This window comes from Ranitomeya variabilis, chromosome 5, assembly GCF_051348905.1.
Source record: "Ranitomeya variabilis isolate aRanVar5 chromosome 5, aRanVar5.hap1, whole genome shotgun sequence".
NCBI classification, from domain to species: domain Eukaryota; kingdom Metazoa; phylum Chordata; class Amphibia; order Anura; family Dendrobatidae; genus Ranitomeya; species Ranitomeya variabilis.
Window position 1 is genome coordinate 625,333,166 of NC_135236.1, and position 22,410 is coordinate 625,355,575.

The 22,410-nt window shown below is 44.5% G+C and overlaps 1 protein-coding gene across 1 annotated transcript in view; it reads left to right on the forward strand.

Moving 5' to 3' along the window:
* Window positions 1-22,410, forward strand: part of SRA1 (steroid receptor RNA activator 1) — a 33,475-nt gene that overhangs the window by 2,250 nt on the left and 8,815 nt on the right. The window contains exon 3 of the mRNA XM_077266130.1: window positions 17,509-17,714. Coding sequence (XP_077122245.1) covers window positions 17,509-17,714 — 206 coding nt within the window. The remainder of the gene's footprint in view (window positions 1-17,508; window positions 17,715-22,410) is intronic.

Genomic DNA, 22,410 nt, shown 5'->3' on the forward strand with positions numbered 1-22,410 from the left:
TAGGAAACCACTGAAAAATTATACATGTTCCACAGTGTATGTTCCAAAAGTGTAATAAAATGAAAAAAGTTAAAATATGTAAAAAAAAAAAAAAAAAAAAGCACAAAAAAGCACACAAATCACGAAAAGCTGTTTTGCCACTCAAAACACAGCATTTGTGATAAAAGAAAAAGTAACAAAAAATTACACATAATTGGTATCACCGCTTCCGGAACGACCCGCTCTATAAAACTGGCGCATTATTTATTCCATTTAGCAAAAAGCGTAAAAAAATATGGAAAAACATGCCAAAGATAATGTCGCTTTTTCATCATATTGACTCACAAAAAAGTGAATAAAAGGCGATCAAAAAGTCATATGTAAAAAATTGTATAAATAAAAACGCCAAACCGTCCCACAAAAAACAAGTCCTAATTTGGCTCATTTGGCAAAAAAAATAAAAGACTTACAGCTCTCAGAATGTGACAATGCAAAAACAAATTCATTTTTATAAAATATTGTTTTTAGTGTGTAGAAATAGCAAAGCATTAACAAAAATATAAATCTGGTGTCGCTGTACTCGTGCTGACCCGATGAACAAATTGGTCTCACTTTTATTGCTTGGAGAACGCCTCAAAAACATAAAAACAATACCCGAATTGTTGTTTTTTGTCTGAAAAATCTCAATCAAAAATTATGTACCCAAAATGGTACCAAAAAAAATCTGAAACTCGTCCCACAAAACATAAACATTTTTACTGTGCTATGGCAGCAAAACCTTAATAAATCTGTTAAGGCTGTAATCACACTGACCCAAATAATAAATCTGTCTAATCACTTATACCACAATGGAAAAATGCAAAAATAAAAATAAGAACTATTCTTGTACTGCTGTCTATTTGTTCTTTCCACCTCCCAAAAATCAGAATAAGGCTTAGCTCACATTTATCCTGCACTTTCCGCTGAGCTCTTAAAAAGATGGATACCTCCAGAGCAGATGCGAAACGGACTCCAAAGTGTCTCCATCTGCCTCATTATGGTGGGTGGCTCTGTTGAGGGTTTCGTCTGAATTGCATTTTTATGGAATTTACACAGAAACCTCAACATAAGTGTGGTCAGCTTAGAACTCAAGAATGTGATCACAGCCTTATTCTGGAAGCGATCAAAAAATGTTTTGTACCCCAAAATGTTAACAATAAAACCCCTAATTTATCCCACACAAAACCAGCCCCCACTCAGGTGCGTCCTCTGTTACTGGAACTATAAGAGGTCCCACTTTACTGTTACAACAAAGTCTCTGGAAAAGCGACACAGCTCCAGCACCCCCTCAAATAAAATCCAGTGAATTCTGCGCTCCCAAATCCAAATGCCCCCTCCTTCTGAGCCACACTGTGCCTAAACCACAGTAAGCAGCCATATTTTTGGCATTATTGTACTGGGGGGAGAGAGAGAACTTAAAGGGCCACTGTCACCCCCTCCAGCCGTTATAAACTAAAAGAGCCACCTTGTGCAGCAGTAATGCTGCAGTCTAACAAGGTGGCTCTTTTAGTTTTTGATTCATTTATTACCTCAATAAAGCGTTTTAAAAATTGGCCACACATACCAGATATTGTCCCAGGAGGCGGTCCGAAGCGTCCTGTATGAATCCCCCAACTGCCGTCACTCTTCTCTTCAGGGCCGATGGTACCCGCCCCCTTCGCGTTGTTGCTTCTTAAATCCGGCGCCTGCGCTGTGCGTGCCTGCCTGGGGTCTGCGCAGTGTTCTTTGTCAGTCACATCTCAGATGCCGGGTGCCTGACTGCGCCTGTGCAGTGAATCCCCGCCCCGCACTGTGTTATTCATTATGCACAGTGCGGGGCTGGCGTTCCTGGGCATGCGCACTGCGCTGTTCAGGCGCTCCCCCATCTAGGACGCTCTACCATCTCTGACGCTCCCCCGCCTTCCCAGGAACCCCAGCCCCGCACTGTGCATAATGAATAACACAGTGCGGGGCGGGGATTCAGTAACAGGGCGCAGTCAGGCACCCGGCATCTGAGATGTGACTGACAAAGAACACTGCGCAGGCCCCAGGCAGGCACGCACAGCGCAGGCGCCGGATTTAAGAAGCAACAACGCGAAGGGGGCGGGTACCATCGGCCCTGAAGAGAAGAGTGACGGCAGTTGGGGGATTCATACAGGACGCTTCCTGGGACAATATCTGGTATGTGTGGCCAATTTTTAAAACGCTTTATTGAGGTAATAAATGAATCAAAAACTAAAAGAGCCACCTTGTTAGACTGCAGCATTACTGCTGCACAAGGTGGCTCTTTTAGTTTATAACGGCTGGAGGGGGTGACAGTGGCCCTTTAATATACGGGGTGCCTGTAACCAGAAGTACATGCTGGACACAATGTCTTGGGCCACTACGATATATGGGGACTCTGCACTGTATAGGGGCACAATGTTTGAGCAGTAAACTGGCATATTTGCATTTCTCCAGAAAAAAAACCTGGTGTGGATGTTACAAAATAGTTGTTACAGCCGTAGATGAATTCATTGAGAGATGCAGTGTCTACAATGGGGACACTTTGGGAGTTTTCTGCTGTTCTGGTACCTTTGGGACTCCGCAAATGTCGCTCGCAAACTATCCTAGCAAAATCTGTGCTCCAAAAGCCAAATAGCGTTCCTACCTTCTCAGCCCTGACGCGTGGCCTAACAATAATTACTGGCAACATGTGGGGCCTCACCGCGTTTGGGAGAAATTGCACAATAAATTATGGGGTTCCGTTTCTCCTACTTACGTTTGTGGTTCATGAAAAATTTGTTCCACTAAAATGTAATCTCCACATCTCAATGTTATAAAATTCTATGAGGCACCTATGGGTTCAAAATACTCACTACACCCCTATAAGAATTCCTTAGGCAGTGAAGTTTCTAATATTGGGTCACCTGGAGGGGCGTGGCGATGTAGCGGAGCTGTGAGGACGCGTCTGGCTGGAGCTCCAATAATCCTGACCTGAATCCTCTGTTAATACTTGCCCGCGAGGGTTTTCCGAACCACCGCTGTGTTCCCCTAGGTGCCTGGAGGTGCCCGGCTTCAGAGAGGCGGCGTGGGCGGCTTCGGTCGGGTGAGCTCCGGGAGAGCCTGGACGGAGGACGGAGCTGCAAGAGGCGGCGGCCATTTTCACTAACCACGCGCGCTGACGGCGGAAGGCGCGAAGCAAATCCTGCTGCACGGGAGAGAGCTGGCTGGTCTCCGGTGCAGTTCTTCAAGGTACGGGAGGGGAGTCTTACGGTGTGTGCCCTAAGAAACGGGCCCCGGGCTCCCCCTCATCAGTGCCGCACAACGCTTTATAGCGCTGACTGTTCCTGGCGCATACTACACTGGAACTTCTTCCCCGCTCCACTACCTGCGCGGTGGGTGTGGATTTGCCATGTTTTAACTATATACTACAACTGCCTGGGTGTAATCCTGAGCATTGAATGCAGATACTACACTCTTATTGTTCGCTGCTGGAACTACTTCCTGGATCCCTATATCTCCTGAGAGTACATTGGGTTGGATTATAATCTACCATTAACCTTGTGGTGCACGGCTGAGAGGGCCCCATAGGCTGTTTGGGTATTGTGCCACAGTATTGCATTGTCCGGGCAGAATCTGTACCCTATTAAAATACTAACTGATCCTCACTATGTCGTCCGCACATCGCACCAAAAACCTAAGTGCAGCTGAAAAACTTAAAAAATTTACACGATCTGATCCTCCTGATAATCTGCGCTCAAAAAAGAATAATACTTCTCCTATGGGGAAATCTGAGACCCAGGTACAAAATCGTGCCTCCGAGGATGAGGGGGATGGAGATCAGGAGGACTTAACTCTGAGACAGGCATCCGAACAACTGATGCAAGCTATATCACTGACTAGAACCTCTCTAACTGGGAAGATAGAGGAAGTGCACTCTGAGGTGGGGCGCCTCCGTCAAGATATGCAGTCTATGAAGGGCCGTATTACAGAGGTTGAAACACGGGTGTCTCGCTTGGAGGACAACTCCGCACCTATGGAAGCTAAATTGACAAAAGTGGCTGGCTCCATAAATGCTTGGAAACAGAAGGCGGATGATCTGGAAAACAGGCTACGCCGAAATAACATCCGTATTATAGGCCTGCCGGAACGCTCAGAAGGCCAACAACCTGAAAAATTCTTGGAGGGCTGGCTCAGAGATATTCTGGGAGATGAATTCTCCCCTACATTTGCTGTGGAGAGGGCCCACAGGGTCCCAACAAAAGCTCCTCCTCCAGGCGCTCCACCGAGACCCTTCTTGGCCCGCCTTCTTAATTCCAGAGACAGAGATATGGCTCTTCGTATGGCGAGGCAAAAAAGTCCTATTAAATTTAACAGCGCTACTGTCTCGATATTCCCAGACTTTTCTATGGAGTTACAAAAACAACGGTCTCAGTTCATGGAGATAAAGAAACGACTGAGGGGGGAAAATATCGTGTATTCAATGCTTTATCCTGCTAGACTCAGGGTCGTGTATAAAGGTTCTTATCCTTTTTTACCACCCCGGCGGACGCTGAAGAGTGGCTACGGTCGTGTGTGGGAGTGGACGGGAGAGGAGAGAAATCCTAAGTTGGCTGCTGTTTATATTTACATGGATCTATAAAAAGAGGAGCCCTCTTGTCGGGCAGATTTTCTAGTTTCTTTCTATTAAGGGTCTGGAACTCTCTCGCCGGATTTTCCTTGTTGATGAGGGGAGCTCCCTTGCCAGCGCCCTAGGAAACAACTTTACCGAACTCTGCATCCAGAGATGGTATCCCCTTTTTTGGACTGGGTTATGCGGAGCACAAATTTTTGCTCCCTTAAGAAGTATTTTTTGATCTTCAATGTTTTGATTTTGTTCATTGTTAGTTATATAGACATTACTGCCATGTTTTTCTTCATCACCGGCGTGACGGGCACTCGACGTGATACTATATTTTCTAAACTGATGAGATATGGCGTCTGAAGTAACATGCATGACTTGGAATGTGAGAGGTCTAGGGTCGCCTCGTAAGAGAGTCAAAGTATTTTCTCAGATAAGACGTTATCGCCCTCATGTAGTAGCTTTAGTTGAAACACACCTGACTAGAGACTCGGCTCGATATGTGCAGAAGCCTTGGGTACAATGGTCTGTGCACACATTTCATACTAGTTATTCTAGAGGAGTATCTTTGTTAATCCATAAGGATATTAGATGGGAGGTCAGAGAAGTTCGGAGGGATCCGGAAGGTCGTTTTGTGTTTGTGTATGCGAATATGAATTCAGAGGAGTATGTTATAATGTGTATATATAACCCTCCTCCTGCTAACATGTCGGTTGTCAAGAAGGCGGTCGACTTTGCTTTAAACTATCCAGATGCGCATGTTCTCTGTATGGGAGATTTCAATATGTTAATGAATGAAGGTATGGATAGACTTCGGCTCGATGGAGAGAACACAGATGTAAGTCCTTCACCATCTCGATTGTCAATATTCATGGAAGGTACTGGCTGGTTGGATCTTTGGAGAATGCATCACCCCGACGTAAGGGAGTTTACTTGTCATTCGTCTGTCAGACGTACTTTGTCTCGCTTGGACTATGTATTCGGCTCCAGTAACTTGGCAGTACGGGTGAGGGAGATGTGTCATGGGAATAGAGGAATTTCAGACCATAGTCCAGTGATCCTTAAACTTAAGTTGGGTCGGGTGAGGAACATTATAACGTGGAAAGTAAATCCATTCTGGCTGAAGTTAATGGGCCCAGAGGACCGGACTGTTGACCAACTGGACTGTTTTATTGCATCCCACCCTATGCCGCAAAATATTAATATTCTCTGGGACGCCCTTAAGGCATACCTAAGGGGTTGTTTGTCTTCTACTATTTCGTATATTAAGCGACAGACCTCAAAGGAAGACGATGACATGGACGAGCGACTGAGAGACTCGGAGGCGGCCTATATAGCTAACCAGACGAATGAGAACAGGATGGAGTGGCTACACTTGCACAGACTCCATAGTCAATATACTGACACTAAGTCTAAGCGCAAACTATTTTTTACTAGACAGACATACTTTGAACTGGGAAATCAGTCCAGTAAGCTCCTAGCATACATGGTGCGCCAGCACAGTACGTCCAACACTATACTTAAAATCCGGAAACCAGATGACTCTGTAGTAACCTCGACAGATGACATACTCCAATGTTTTTGTGATTTTTATAAAGAGCTGTACAGTTCCAGGGGAGACTCTGATACCTCGGAGTGTCTAAGTTATTTATCAGATTTAGTATTCCCCGCGTTGAATGCTGCACAACAAGCCTTTTTAGACGCTGACTTTACTCTTGACGAGGTGAACAAGGCTATATCTGACATGGCTTCTGGCAGGGCGCCTGGTCCGGATGGCTTCCCTATAGAAATATATAGAAAATATAGAGATGCTCTGGTTCCAACTCTGCTGAAAGTATTTCAGGGGATTTGGGAGGGAGGTTCCTTGCCGGATTCTTATTATGAAGCAAATATCATAGTCTTAAAAAAGGAAGGGAAGGACCCCCTGGACTGCGGATCTTATCGTCCTATTTCATTAGTTAATGTGGACTATAAGATTTTCACTAAAATTCTAGCTACTAGATTAAACACGGTAATATTAGATATAATACATCCAGATCAGACAGGTTTTATGCCGGGTAAGAGTACCTCTATTAATATCAGGAGGGTTCAATCAATAGCTCAATACAGTACGTTGGTACCTGAGAATAAATGGGCCGTGGCCTCACTAGACGCGGCTAAGGCATTTGACTCCCTTGAATGGCCTTTTCTGTCTGCATGTTTACAGCGATTCCAATTTGGTCCTAAATTCCAAAAATGGATTGCAGCATTATATTTGAAACCAAGAGCCCGGATAATTATCAATAATTCTATTTCTGAATCTTTCTCCTTAAAGAGAGGGACTCGCCAGGGATGTCCTCTATCTCCGGCCTTGTTTGCTCTTGCAATCGAGGCGTTGGCGATTCGTATGAGGTCCTCCCCGTTGGTTAAGGGCATTACGATAGCAGACCGCGTGGATACTGTCGGTCTATATGCGGATGATATGGTTGTATTTCTTGATGAGGTGGAGGAGACCTTGCCACACGTGATCACTACTATAGAGGGATTCAGTAGACGTTCCGGACTATATATTAACTGGGATAAATCTGCCTTGATGCCTCTCTTTCATGGCTCGGCAGCACACTACTACGCTGTCCCTATTGCCGGTTGTCACTAGCTTTAAATACCTAGGAATAATTATACCAAAAGATAGTAGACTGGATTTACAATTTAATATTCTCCCGTTGCTGGAATTCGTTAAACATAAATTTGCTATATGGAGTAAACTGCCTCTATCTGTCTCGGGCCGTATAAATTTGATAAAAATGATACTCCTCCCGAAGCTTAATTACTCCCTCCAACATAGTGCAGTACCGGTTCCTAAATCCTTTTTTGCCAACTTAAACTCTTTAACTACATCCTTTATCTGGGGGAGGGCTAGACCCAAACTCAAATTATCCACCTTACACAGATCTAAGCAAATGGGAGGGGCGGCGTTGCCAGACTTTTTTTTATACTACTTGGCTGGACAGCTTAGAGCTCTGGGAAAATGGATGCCTGGGAGCGATTTACCAAACTCGGAGAACCACCTGGCTTATGCTGCCAAGATCAGCTGCCCGTTGGGTTTCCTGGAAATAAACAAACCCTCTGTCCCTAAGTTATTGCCATTGCTTCGGTTGGCAAGGTTGATTTGGCGACAAGTGAAAAAGGTAATCCGTTTTGATGGTATTGTAGCTGAAATGCCATTATGGGATAGTGAATACTTCCCGAGCTTACTGAATCACCCTTCCGCTCAGTTTTGGACGTCGCATGGTGTTTTGTCGCTTAATGATCTTTATGAACAGGGAACCCTAATGTCGTTTGAACAAATCCAGCATAAGTATGATATACCGAGGCCTCAGTTCTTCCGATACCTTCAACTTAGATCGGCGATTCAGTCACATCTTCGAAGTGTAGAGGTGACACAAGTAATATCCTCCTTCCCACTGATAGGGATTTTTAAGTCACAGGGACCCCGTGGTCTTATCTCTGCATTGTATACTTACATGTTGTCCGTGGGTGCTGATGCTACTTTGTTGCCAATAAGGGAAAAGTGGAGAGTCCTGATACCTGACTTACAGGGTGAGGACTAGGAGATGGCCCTTGAGTCCCCGACCAAGGTGTCCCCCTCGGCTAACAATAAAATGATACAGTTATATATTCTGCATCAATCATATCTAACCCCATTGCGACTATTTAAAATTGGGTGGTCCCGATCTTCTGAATGTACTAGATGTCATATGGAGGAGGCGGATTTCATACACATGATATGGGAATGCCCAGTTATTATGTCTTATTGGAGAGAGGTAGCCTCGTTGTTGACTTCCCTTGTACATATTCCTGTTCCCTTGACCCCGGCAGTGTGTTTGTTTGGGATTCTGGAGGAGGAAATGTGGGGCCACCACGTTCAAATTTTTTTGAGGGAGACACTTTTTCTGGCAAGAAAATTGATTGCCTTGCGTTGGATGGGCACTCCACATCCGTCTCTTAGGGCCTGGATAGAGTTGGTAAATCTGATTGTGCCGTATGAACGCACCTTATACCAGAATAGAGGTTGTTTAGAGAAATTTAATAAAATCTGGGACTTATGGAACTCGTCGTATCTCACCATGTCATCACGTGATTAAGGGCCTAGATTCAGTATAGTAAAGAGTTGAGAGACTATACGATTCACGCTGAGCACTGAAACCGTTATACTAAGGTGATGGAGTTTGTTTTGTTTAGGCAGTAAGACAGGTTGAGTTTTAGGATTTTCAGTATATGTGACATACTATTATATCTTAAATATGCATAATCTGATCGGTGTATATAACATTATGTTAATGAATCTATCGTTATGATGTACCTGCACTGACCTGGAAATATGTTAACTGTGTATGTACATGTGAATTAAGCGTTTAAATAAACGAATTTAAAAAAAAATATTGGGTCACCTGGGAGAAGTTTCTGCTGTTCTGGCACCCTAGGGACTCGGCTAATAAAGCCCACAATCTAGATAAACGAAATCTGCAGTCAAGTAGCGCTCTTTCTCATCCGTTCCCTGCCATATGCTCAAACAGTGAAATCACATTCGGTAGAAATTGGATAAAAAATTGTGGGGTGCGATTTCTCCCATTCCCCCTCTTGCAAATTATAAATTTGGTGCTAAAACAGTATTCTAGTGGAAAAACTTTAATTTTCCCGTCTCCCATGACAGCACACTTGAGAGAGGGATCCGCCCAGTCAGGACAGGAAACCTACTGAAATAAAAGGGCGGTACCTCTCCCTCGCTTCAGTTGGGTTTCCTGTCCTGATGGGAACCCCTTGTGCTGAAGAACGGCGGTTCGATTTTATTGACAGAAGATCTTCTTACCCGCTCCTGTCCCGGCACTGGAAGCACAGGCAGGGCGCCTGTATGTCGGCCTTCAGGAGCGGTAGCGCCGTTCGCAGATCCCATAGGGCTCTTGCGCACGTGCGGGCGTCGGTCCGGCACAGTCCGGACTCCTGGGGCCGGTCTCTGTCCGCCACGCCGCTCTCTCCCCCTTAGCTGGGCCACTTCCGGGTGCGCGGCTGACGTTGCGCGCAAGGTACGCTGGGAGTGGGCGTGCCCGCGTGACGTCAGACCGGCGTGCCGGATCCAAGATGGCGGCGCCCATGCAGAGAACGCCGGTAACGCCACAGGCTACCCGGCGGTATCCAGGGGGAAGGAAAAAGAGCGCAACGGTCACCGGAAGAGGTGGAGAGCACGAGTACCCTTTATTAAGGGAGAAATAACGCTGGAACAACGCTCATTTCCATACAGCTATTCCAGACATGGAGGATCGTATGGAACTCCAGCAGCAGCAGCAGCAGCCTTTACAGCAGCAGCAGCAGCAGCGTGAGCCCCTGTCAAGTGATACGCCTGCTCACCAGCGTACCAAAAAGGATAGCCGCTCGAGCGCAAGGAGTGGCAAACGCCCTGGTCGGTCGTCTCAGGATTCTACCCCCAGAAGAATCGTTCCACGTGCTCCTAGTCCGCCTCAGATTCCGGTACCGTTTGTGGTCAGCGGGTGGTGAGTGATCTACGTGAATGTCACCCTGGTGGTAATAGGCTACATTTTCTGTTTACTTGGCAGGCGCCGAGGAAGGCTAGCTCCAAGACCAGGAATAAGGAATGTGCCCTCTGTAGAGCTCCGTTGGCAGTCCAGTGGCAGAAAAGTCTTTGCTTAGATTGTATTCAAAAAACCATCCAGGAAGAAACCCCTGACTTTGCCTCTACTCTAAGGGCAATAATTAGAGCAGAAGTAGAAGGCTCTGTTAAAGCGGCCCTTAAGAAAAAGGGTAGTAGAGACCCAGAACCAGTTTCCGCGTCGGAGGTTTCTCATTCTGAAGAGGAATATCAGGAGGATCCATTGTCTCCCTGCTCCTCCGCCTCTAAGTCCCCTGGCTCCTCTTCAGATAGTGATATTGGGGGGCGTCCATGCTTTCTTACCGAAAACATGGACAAACTGGTTAAAGCCGTTAGAGCTTCTATGGGCCTAAAAGATGAGAAGACAGCCAAATCCCTGGAGGACATTATGTTCGGGGGGTTGGAGGAAAAAAGAAAACGTACGTTTCCCGTTAACTCCAAAATAAAAGCCCTTATTGAAAAAGAATGGAAAAAGCCGGAAAAATCGGGTAATCTGCCCTCGGCTTCTAAAAGACGTTACCCCTTTGAGGAAAAAGATTCAGAGACTTGGGATAAAGTGCCTAAGATTGATGGCGCAGTAGCAAAATCTTCTAAAAAGCTATCCCTTCCCTTAGAGGACTCTGGAGTATTAAGGGACCCCTTAGATAAAAAGGCGGACGGTTTCTTAAGACACACCTGGGAAGCAACCGCAGGCGCTCTGAAACCTGCAATTGCAGGAACCTGTGTGTCTCGTTCCCTTATTGTTTGGCTACAGCAAATAGAGGAGCAGTTGACATCTAAAGCTCCAAGGGACGAAATTTTATCTAATGTGACTATGGCTAAAGGGGCAGCCGCCTTTATAGCAGATTCATCAGCAGATTCCGTAAGGTTGGCGGCCAGAGCTGCAGGTTTATCCAATGCAGCTAGGCGTGCTCTCTGGTTAAAGGGGTGCCCGGGAGACCTGCCCTCAAAAAACAGACTCTGTTCTATACCTTGTGATGGCCATTTCCTCTTCGGTAAAAAGTTGGAGGACATTCTGGAAAAAGCCGGTGACAGGAAAAAGGGTTTTCCTCGCTTTCCAGTGGACTTTAGAAGGCCTTATTTTCGGAGGGGCAAATTTAGTAGAGGCCGCCCCCCGGGAGACAGAAGGGGCTGGGACTCCAGAGACAAAAGGGGATCTGGATATATGTTTAAAGGTCCCTCAACTTCAACTAAAAAGCCCTCCCAATGACGCCAGGCCAGTAGGGGGGAGGCTTTCATCTTTTTTCCCAGCCTGGGTAAACATCTCCCCCTCTCATTGGGCTCTGATGGTGGTCAAAGACGGCCTAAAAATAGATTTTGTTTATCCACCGCGACGGACTTTTATTTCAACACCCCAAAGAAAAACCCCGGAAGAGCAGCTAGCCTTGGAAACAGAGGTACTAGAGCTGGTTTCAAAACGTGTTTTGATAGAAGTCCCGTGCAAGGAACAGGGAAAAGGTTTTTATTCCCCTCTTTTTTTGATAAAAAAACCAGACGGGTCACTAAGAACTATCGTCAATCTAAAACGCCTCAATCAATCGGTAGTAAACTGTTCCTTCAAAATGGAGTCTGTAAATACAGCGATAAAACTCTTGTTCCCACAGTGCTTCATGGCAGCTATCGATTTAAAAGACGCCTATTATCACGTCCCAATTCATCAAGATTTTCAAAAATTCCTAAGGGTAGCGGTTTATGTCCAAGGTTGTCTCAGGCACTATCAGTACACTGCCCTCCCGTTCGGCCTGTCAATAGCGCCAAGAATTTTTACCAAGCTGATGTCAGAGGTCATGTCCTTCCTCCGCTCACGGGACGTGGTAATTGTTCCATATCTGGACGACTTCCTGATAATAGGGAACTCAGCGGCGCACTGCCTGTCACAAATAGAAGAGGTTATGACGACACTAGAATTGCTGGGGTGGAAAATAAATCTTGCCAAATCAAGGTTGACGCCGGAGCCGGTTCAGTCCTTTCTAGGCCTGGTTCTGGACTCCGGGCGTCAGCTTTGTCTTCTACCAGAAAACAAGCTGGTCAAAATCCAAAATCTTGTGGAAACAGCAATTCAACACCCTGTAATGACTTTGAGAAAAGCAATGTCCTTGCTGGGCTCTCTGACGTCCTGTATACCCGCAGTAAGATGGGCTCAATTCCACCTAAGATTATTACAGTGGGAGGTCCTGTCGGCGCAAAAACTGTTAAAAGGGCGTTTAGAGGGCAAGCTGTGTCTTTCATTGGGGGTAACGGATTCGCTAAAATGGTGGGCCATAAGAAATCATTTAACATCTGGGGTCCAGTGGGTAACTCCGATAGAACAGGTCATCACCACAGACGCAAGCGGTACAGGATGGGGAGCTCATTTAGGGACTCTCTCTGTTCAGGGATCGTGGTCCCATCTAGAGTCACAACAAGCGTCAAATTTAAGGGAATTATGGGCCGTAGAAAGAGCTGTGAAACACTTCCTTCCCATCATTCAGGGCCACCATACCAGGGTCATGTCGGACAATCGCGCAGTGGTGGCATATATCAACCACCAAGGGGGGACGAGATCCCCTTCCCTAATGAAGTCAGCGTCTGTCCTCCTACAAATAGCAGAACACCACCTGCTATCCCTCTCTGCTCTTCACATAAGGGGAATCGAGAATTCGAGAGCAGACTACCTAAGTCGCAAGGCACTGAGGCAGGGGGAGTGGTCTTTAAATCCCCGGGTCTTTCAAGAGATAGTGCAGGCCTGGGGCTTACCTGTGATAGATTTGTTTGCCACTCTAAACAACAGGAAGGTAGACAGGTTCTGTTCACTAGACCCGAGGGAGAATCCCTTCGCAGTAGATGCCCTGCAGATTCAATGGGATTTCAGTCTCGCGTATGTGTTTCCACCAATAGCAATGATACCAGCAGTAGTGAGGAAAATCAGAATGGAGCAAGCGAGAGTAATATTGATTGCTCCATTTTGGCCGAAAAGACCTTGGTTCTCCCTCCTGAGACAAATGTCTATAACCGATCCGTGGATCCTACCAGAGATTCCGGACCTACTAACCCAGGGCCCAATATGCCACTCTCAGGTGAAGGGCTTCCATCTTGCAGCCTGGAATTTGAGAGGGCATTACTAAGTAGGCGGGGGTTTTCGCCGGGGTTAGTTTCCACCTTATTAAAAAGTAGAAAACCAGTAACATCTAGAATTTATGGTAGAACGTGGAAAAAGTTTCTGGATTTTTCGGGGCAACCTTTGGGGGACAAGGCTCCTGTGGGTACCATCTTAGAATTTTTACAAGCGGGTTTACAACTGGGGTTGGCAACCAATACACTCAAGGTCCAGGTGTCGGCATTAGGTGCCTTATATAATTGCAATCTTGCCTCCAATAGATGGGTGTCCCGCTTTATTAAATCCTGTAGTAGGTCTAGACCGATAAAAATTCAGAGACTTCCCCCGTGGGATTTAAATCTGGTATTAAATGCTCTAACCAATAGTCCATTTGAACCCCTGCAGGAATCATCATTAAAGATACTCACTCTTAAAACGGTACTCCTGGTTGCGTTAACATCAGCCCGTAGGGTGAGTGATTTACAGGCCCTGTCCGTCTCCCCTCCTTACACGCAAATTTTTGATGACAGGGTAGTACTCAGACCAGATCCGGCATACCTTCCAAAGGTTGTACTTAAATTTCATAGAAGTCAAGAGATTGTGTTGCCCTCCTTTTGTAACAATCCTAGGAACCCAGGGGAGGAAAAATTTCATACACTGGATGTGAGGAGGGCTATTGTGCAGTACATATCCTTGACTAATCAGTGGAGAAAAGATCAATCCCTTTTCGTAGCCTTCCAGGGTAGTAGGAAAGGATATGGGGTATCCAAGTGTACTATTGCCAGGTGGATTAGGGAGGCTATTTCCTTATCCTATGCTTCCTGTGGCGCCCCGATCCCTGATGGCATCAAGGCTCACTCCACCAGGGCCGTGTCTACTTCCTGGGCTGAAAAAGCAGAGGTATCGATAGATCAAATTTGTAAAGCCGCTACCTGGTCCTCTCCGTCTACCTTCTTTAGACACTACCGGCTAGATCTATCCTCCTCGTCTGATCTTACCTTTGGTAGAAGGGTGCTACAAGCGGTGGTCCCTCCCTAAGGTGTTCTTTCTCCAAAAATCTCTCAAGTGTGCTGTCATGGGAGACGGGAAAACACCAAGGTTACTTACCGGTAGCCGGTTTTTCCGGAGCCCATGACAGCACCTGTATATTCCCTCCCTTCTTTTTTCACCCTTTGGTGCGCACTTTTTAGCTGGGTGTATTTTGTTATATTTATAATGTGGTGATGGATTACCATGTACTAACCAAAAGGGCCTCTCATGCTCTGGAAAACCAACTGAAGCGAGGGAGAGGTACCGCCCTTTTATTTCAGTAGGTTTCCTGTCCTGACTGGGCGGATCCCTCTCTCAAGTGTGCTGTCATGGGCTCCGGAAAAACCGGCTACCGGTAAGTAACCTTGGTGTTTTTTGTTCTCACATCTAAATGTTATACATTTTTGTGAATCACATGTAGGTTAAAAATTCTCAGTACACCCTAATTGAATTCCATGAGGGGTCTAGTTTCCAAAATGGGGTCACTTGTGGGGGGTTTCTGCTGTTTCGCATGTCAGAGGCTCTCCAAATGAGACATGGCATTCACAATTTATTCCAGAGAAATAGCGCTCTCTACTTTCCTAGCCCTGCCATATTCCCAAACAGAAGTTTTTGACCACATAAGGGCTATCATCACGTTCAGGAGAAATTGCTTAACAAATTATGGGGTCCATTTTCAACTAAGATCCATTGTGAAAATTACAAATTTGGGGCTAAAAGAACATTTTTGTGTGAAACAAAATGAAAATTTTCCATGTGACGACTTAATGTTTTCAAATTCTGTGTAGTACCTGTGGCTTCAAAATGCTCACTGTACCCCTGAATAAAATCCTTGAAGGGTGTAGTTTCCTTCCTTTCCAAAGCCATGCCGTGTGCCCAAACAGTAATTTTCCCCTACATATGGGCTATCGGCATACTCAGGACAAGTTGCACAACAAATTTGTGGGAAAAATGTGATTTTTTTTTAACGGCGTTATTTTAAGTACCTTGAGGGTTCAGGGTGCTCACTTGAGAGGTGTAATTTGCAAAATGGGGTCACTTGTGAGGGCTTTCCACTGTTAAGGGACATCGGGGGCTCTCCAAATGCCACATGGCCAGTCAATTTTATGCTTCAAAACTCAAATGGCGCTTCTTCAATTCCAAGCCCTCCAATAGCCAAAAAATAGTTTTCCCCTACATATGGGGTAGCGGCATAGTCAGGATAAATTGAGCACCAAATTTGGGGGCCACTTTTTCTGTTACCCTTGTGAAAATATAACATTTATGGCTAAAACTACAATTTTGTGGAAAAAATGTGGTTTGCCCCTTTCCCCAACCAGAGCTCTACACTATAAACTTATGTGAAGCATGTGGGAGTTCAAGGTTCTCACCACACATCTGGATACATTCCTTGAGGGGTCTAGTTTCCAAAATGGTTTTTTTTTTGGGGGGTTTCCACTGTTTAGGTACATCAGGGGCTTTTCAAACGCAACATGGCGTGTGCCCAAACAATAGTTTTCCCTACTTACGGGTTCTCACTGTATTCAGGAGAAATTGCACAACAACTTTTGGGGTCCGTGTTCTCCTGATACCCTTGTGTAAATAAAAAGAAATTGGGGCTGATATACCAAGGCTTTGTTCTAGTGTACTGTCAGTCTCTACAGGAATGGAAAGTAAAACAAGGTAGAATAGTGGCAGGTCATAGTGCTATAGAGCTTTTTTTTTTTCTTTTTCGGGGGATTTTCCAGATATATGTAGCGAGGACATTGAGGTATGACGGGGAGTGACATAAAAGACTGCAGTGACTTTTTTTTTGCTGTTCCTAAAACCATTTTGATGGAATTTTTCCAGTTTCAGAAAACTGGACTCAAAATGCTGTAAAATACCTAAAATACCAAGCAGAGAAGGCACTTACCCTCCCCAGGTCAAGCTTTCCGCATCTTGGTTTTCTGGCTTCATGACTACAGCGCACATCACTGCTGTAAGGAATTACTGATCTCAGTGATTGGTGACAGCGGTGACTGTCAAAGTGACATCAGCACTGCTGCCAGAACACTGAGACTGGAGCAGTGGCGGAAGGTGGCATCGGGCCTGGGGAGGGTGAGTACCCATTCTTTGTGTTACTTAAGGTATTTTAGAGTGTTTGGGGTCCACCTCAACTGTTAGTTGAAAACCTCTTTAAGGACGTCTTTTTGCACAGTGCCTTTTGTGGCCGGGGCTTCAGAGGAGACGGTGATATTCACTATATGCAGCGGCCAGACGATCACATGTTAAAAATAAAGATAATAAAGACTGATCTGTCAAAATATAAATATTAATAACCCAAACGGTAAACACCATAAGCGGCAAAACTTCAAGAACGCCAAAATTACTTTTTTTGTCAGTCACTTTAGTACCACAAAAAATGCTGTAACCGGCGATCAAAACATCATATTTATTCCAAAATGGTATCAATAAAAACGATGTCTCGCCCTGTAAAAAATAAGCCTTCACTCAGCTTCATCCACCTGAAAAATGAAAACATTATGGGTCTCGGAAAATGGTGACATGACCCAAACAATTTTTTTTTCACCACTAAATAATAAGACTGAACATTTTTGGTATCGCCGTAATCGTACTGATGAGCAGAATCATATTGCAAGCTCATTTGTACCACAAAATGTACACCGTAAGAATAAATAATGTCAGAATTGCATTTTTTTTTATTTTTTTTTTGCAACTTCTCCCCACTTGAAGCTGGTTACAGAGGCACACTGCGCCCGTCTGGAAGCGAAGAAGCTCTGTTCAGATGGCTGATCTTCAGCTCCTCTGTGGACATCAGCTTTCTTTTTTTCCAGACATGCGCTCGTGCAGATCAGGTCTACAAGTCCTCGGGGCGTGATATAACATGCTGAGCGGGACCACTAGTCTGGGGAAACTATTGACTAGTCAAAAGGAAATTTACATATTAAAAACAGACTGTACAAACTGGTGGGTTGTAGGTTATGGGGGACCTGTCGAGTTTCCTTTATTGCATATTAACTAGAAAAAAAAGCTGAAAGGGATTATCTCATCCTAGAAGTGGTGGCTTATTGTTGGAATATGACAGCAACATAGATATTGTTAGGAGTAGATCAGAATTTTTCTGTCATTGTTTGTGTTGAATAAGATTTTCATCATTCTTTATTCTCTTCATTTTAGTTCCTCCAGCACAGTCACTTTCCAGCCCGCCATTGATGCCCCCAGCTTCTTCCAGTAATATTGGTCCTCCACCTATAGGACAGATGAAAAGTATAGATCACTCCAAGCAGTGTTCCACTGACACGGAAGCCAGGGGTCCCATTGACATTAAGGACGTTCTGACCCCATTGAATCAAACACTTGGAGACTGCAAAGATTCAGTTAAGGTGACTAAAGCCGTAGAAATTGAATTTTCATCCCAGATTTGAAACCTTTTTACATGTGTGTCATCATCTTTGTTGGTTGATCATAAAACTCAATGGGGCCCGATTTGAAGCTTTTACAGTGGTAATCTGGTATAAAAAGCTTTGAAAAGTGATATAACTTTTGTCACAACTTACAGCTGCACTAAAGTTATGCAACTTTGGCCTTCTCACACTATTTTCACCTACCTCTGACAAAGTGGGTGGAGCGAGAGAGTGGCAACTGCTGCTCGTCAAATTCATGACAAATGGGAGCGTTCACTATGCCACAAATCTTTCTTCAGCAGGGACATTAAGGCCTCTTTCACACGTCTGTGTCTCCAGTACGTGTGGTGACAGTTTTCACACCTACCGGAGACACTGACACACGTAGACATGTCACACACACATGTCAGTGTGTTTCCACGGACCTTGTCCTTGTGGTGCCCCACACGTAGACATGTCCATTTTTTACCGTCAGCATGGACGGCAAAAGTCCCACACACGTGCTCACAGAAAACACATGAATGTCCTCCGTGTGACACGCATCAGCACTGGGGAAGAAGCACTACAGTAAGCGCTGTTCCCTGGCGGCAGGTGCTGATGCCGGCTCTCATCAGTCTCCCCTGCTCTGCCGGCGATCGGCGCGAGTAGAAGAGAATGATGAGAGTTATATTAAAGTCCGAACGATGACAGCAGGTGGGGGCTTTTGGGACTCTTACTCTCATCATCCGACACCTGCTGCTTCTAATAACAGTGACAGCAGGAGCGGATGATCGGGTTATTCCTCAGCCGCCGCCTGCAATATAACTAAATTAATGAATGAAAAACCCGACGTGGGTCCCCCCCTATTATCTTTAACCAACCAGGCAAAACTCACAGCTGGGGGCTGCAACCCTCAGCTGTCAGCTGTTGTTGCAAATTGCCTCTTCAGTGAGGAAGAGGACTTGAACTCTAGTGCCATCTATTGGAAGTAGCAATCCTAAAACGTCAATATGGACCCTTTAACGAGCCTTGACTTATGATGAACGCCAAACCAGAATCTCAAGTTGTAGTCACAGTGTTTCCGGGTGCTGCCTTTTGTCAGCATCTTCGGATTACACCTTAACATTTGCTCATCACTATTACGTACCTGTAGATAATTTGCCTTCCATGTTTGTGACAGCTGCAGCCACTCAATGGCCTTAAGGCCAATTTCACAGGTCCTGATATTTCCGGGACTGGAAAAACCAGTACTGGAGATCAACACTTAGGGCATCAATATCAAGATCAATTCATTGGGGGGGAAGGGGTCAATATCTATGGCCCCCTACCAGCCTGAGAATACCAGCCTCCAGCTGTCTGCTTTAGCAAGTCTCGTTGTCAAAAATGGGGGGGACCCCACACCGTATCTTGAAATTATTTATTTAAACAGCACGGGGACCCCTCTGTTCTGGATAACCAGCCCTACTGAAGCTGACAGCTGATGGTTGCAGCCCACAGCTGTCAGTTTTGCCTGGCTGGTTATCAAAAATACAGGGAAACCCACGCCGGTTGTTTAAATGTATTTATTTATAGTGCAGGCAGCGGCTGATGAATACGCTTATCAGCCGGTGCCTGCTCTCACTGTTATCAGTTGAATGTAACTCTCAACATTCTCCCCTGCTAGTGCTCATCGCCGGCAGAACAGGGGAGAATGATGAGAGCGGTCTTCAGCACTCGGCATCAGGAATAGCGCAGCTCTAACTGTACCTCTGGTTCCCAGGTGCCGGTATGTGTCACACTGATGACACACAGATGTAATCCGTGTGCAAAAAACAGACATGAAAACTGTCACCACATGCACTGGACACACGTCTGAAAGAGCCGTAACCGAGATTTTTGCACGCACAGCAAAACATTGATGAGGCCATTGATTGTCTGCAGCTGTATAAAGAGTAGATTAAAGTAAACCGTGACCGATGGGAAGCATTAGAACAATGTAGGGTTTTTTTCCATTTTCTTTTTTCTTTTATAAAAAAATTTAAAAAAAATTAAGTCCTGTGAACGCTGTGCCATCAGACACTTTTGATTTGTGCATTTTTTTCTCTATAAGCTTAAGTGGTGAGCCTGAAAAACTGCATGTAAAAAATCACAGTTGCTGTGAGATTTCAGAAATCTCATGCACCCATTTTTTTTTTGTCATCAGTATTTTGTGCGTTACATGTTCTTAATAATAGAGGATGTCACTTCTTTCAGTCTTTTTCACCAATTGAAAACAATGGTGGGTGACGCTGAAAATCCGCACCAAAATAATGCAGGTATAAGTTTTGCAGCATTATTTGTGTCAAAACCTGATTAAATAGAATGAGATTTGTTTGCACTTTATTTTATCATCATGCACAAGATACAAATGTAGCATGACAAAAACGCAGCAAAAAACGTAAGAAAAATCAAGCAAAACTGGCTTTTTTCCTGCAGCTTCTTTTCTGCCAAGAGAGCAGGTTTGCTGCAGAAGAAAATATACTAAAATAATGCCTAGTGTGAATATAGCCTTAACTCACATCATTCCAAATTTCTTTTCAGTACTAGAAAATAAAAATGAAATCAGAAACAAAGATGAATTTATCACAATGTGGACAAAAATGACACCAGATAGATCCTATTGACTTCTAATGGGACCCATCAGGTTGACGTTATGGTATCCATAGTTTAAAAAAAAAAAAAGATGTTCAGTTAAAAATCATGCAATCTCCTACATGACTGCTTAACAGATGTCGCAGTGGATTTTAAAACTGTGACATTTTAGAAGACGCTGAGTATTTCATCTTCTGCTTTGTATTGTAAGCTATTGTTTTCTGTCTATACATTGCATTTTTTCAGTTTAGAAATGTATTAATGAATGGACAACGTGGCGTCTGACACATTAACAGCCAGCAATGATTGGTGTGTGCAGTGACCTTCCTCTGTGCCGAGGCTTAGGTAGGGGTTTGGTTCAGGGGGGCAAGACTTCTGAGTGAGCCCCTAACCAGGTAACCACATTTAGGGTATGTGTCCACGTTCAGGAAACGCTGCGTTTTTGACGCTGCGTTTTTCTGCAGCGTCAAAAACGCAGCGTCCAGATGTTACAGCATAGTGGAGGGGATTTCATGAAATCCCGACTCCACTATGCGTTAAAAAACGCATGCGTTTTTGCCGCGAAAACGCATGCGCGGTGCGTTTTTTCAAAACGCAGCATGTTGCTACAATGAGCAAAACACGCAGGTGACCTGCCAGTGACCTCAGGTGCATTTTTGGTCAGGATTTTACCTGCATAAAATCCTGACCAAAGCCTGAAGCAAGCCTGAACGTGGACACATACCCTTACAGCTACAATGGCGCAGCCTAATGGTGGGAATAGGGGAGCCTCAGCAGATCACCAGGCGGCTACTGAAAGTAAATCGCTATACAAAAACCAACACCGTTATTGCCGCCATATGGTGACCAGTCCTACTGAGAGCAGGAACTGACACGCTTCCTCCCTGTGTGCCAGAGATTGCAATGCAGAGTATTAGATCAGCGATCAGAACAAGGACAGTTGACGTTCCATCCCAGAACAAAGTTGAAAGAAAAAAAACTGAAAAGCTGTAAAAATATAAATAAAAAAAAAATCACAAAATAAAGAACAAAAAATATGAAAAAATATTATACCTATAAATATATATATATATATATATATATATATATATATATATATATATATATATATATATATATATATATATATATATATATATATATATATATATATATATATATATATATATACAGTCATATGAAAAAGTTGGGGCACCCCTATTAATGTTAACCTTTTTTCTTTATAACAATTTGGGTTTTTGCAACAGCTATTTCAGTTTCATATATCTAATAACTGATAGACTCAGTAATATTTCTGGATTGAAATGAGGTTTATTGTACTAACAGAAAATGTGCAATCTGCATGTAAACAAAATTTGACAGGTGCATAAGTATGGGCACCTCAACATAAAAGTGACATTAATATTTTGTAGATCCTCCTTTTGCAAAAATAACAGCCTCTAGTCGCTTCCTGTAGCTTTTAATGAGTTCCTGGATCCTGGGTGAAGGTATTTTTGACCATTCCTCTTTACAAAACAATTCCAGTTCAGTTAAGTTTGATGGTTGCCGAGCATGGACAGCCCTCTTCAAATGATCGCACAGATGTTCAATGATATTCAGGTCTGGGGACTGGGATGGCCATTCCAGAACAGTGTAATTGTTCCTCTGCATGAATGCCTGAGTAGATTTGGAGCGGTGTTTTGGATCATTGTCTTGCTGAAAGATCCATCCCCTGCGTAACTTCAACTTTGTCACTGATTCATGAACATTATTGTCAATAATATGCTGATTCTGAGTTAAATCCATGTGACCCTCAACTTTAACAAGATTCCCGGTGCCGGCATTGGCCACACAGCCCCAAAGCATGATGGAACCTCCACCAAATTTTACTGTGGGTAGCAATCGTTTTTCTTGGAATGCTGTGTTTTTTTGCCGCCATGCATAACGCCTTTTGTATGACCAAACAACTCAATCTTGGTTTCATCAGTCCACAGGACCTTCTTCCAAAATGTAACTGGCTTCTCCAAATGTGCTTTTGCATACCTCAGCCGACTCTGTTTGTGGCGTGCTTGCAGAAACGGCTTCTTTCGCATCACTCTCCCATACA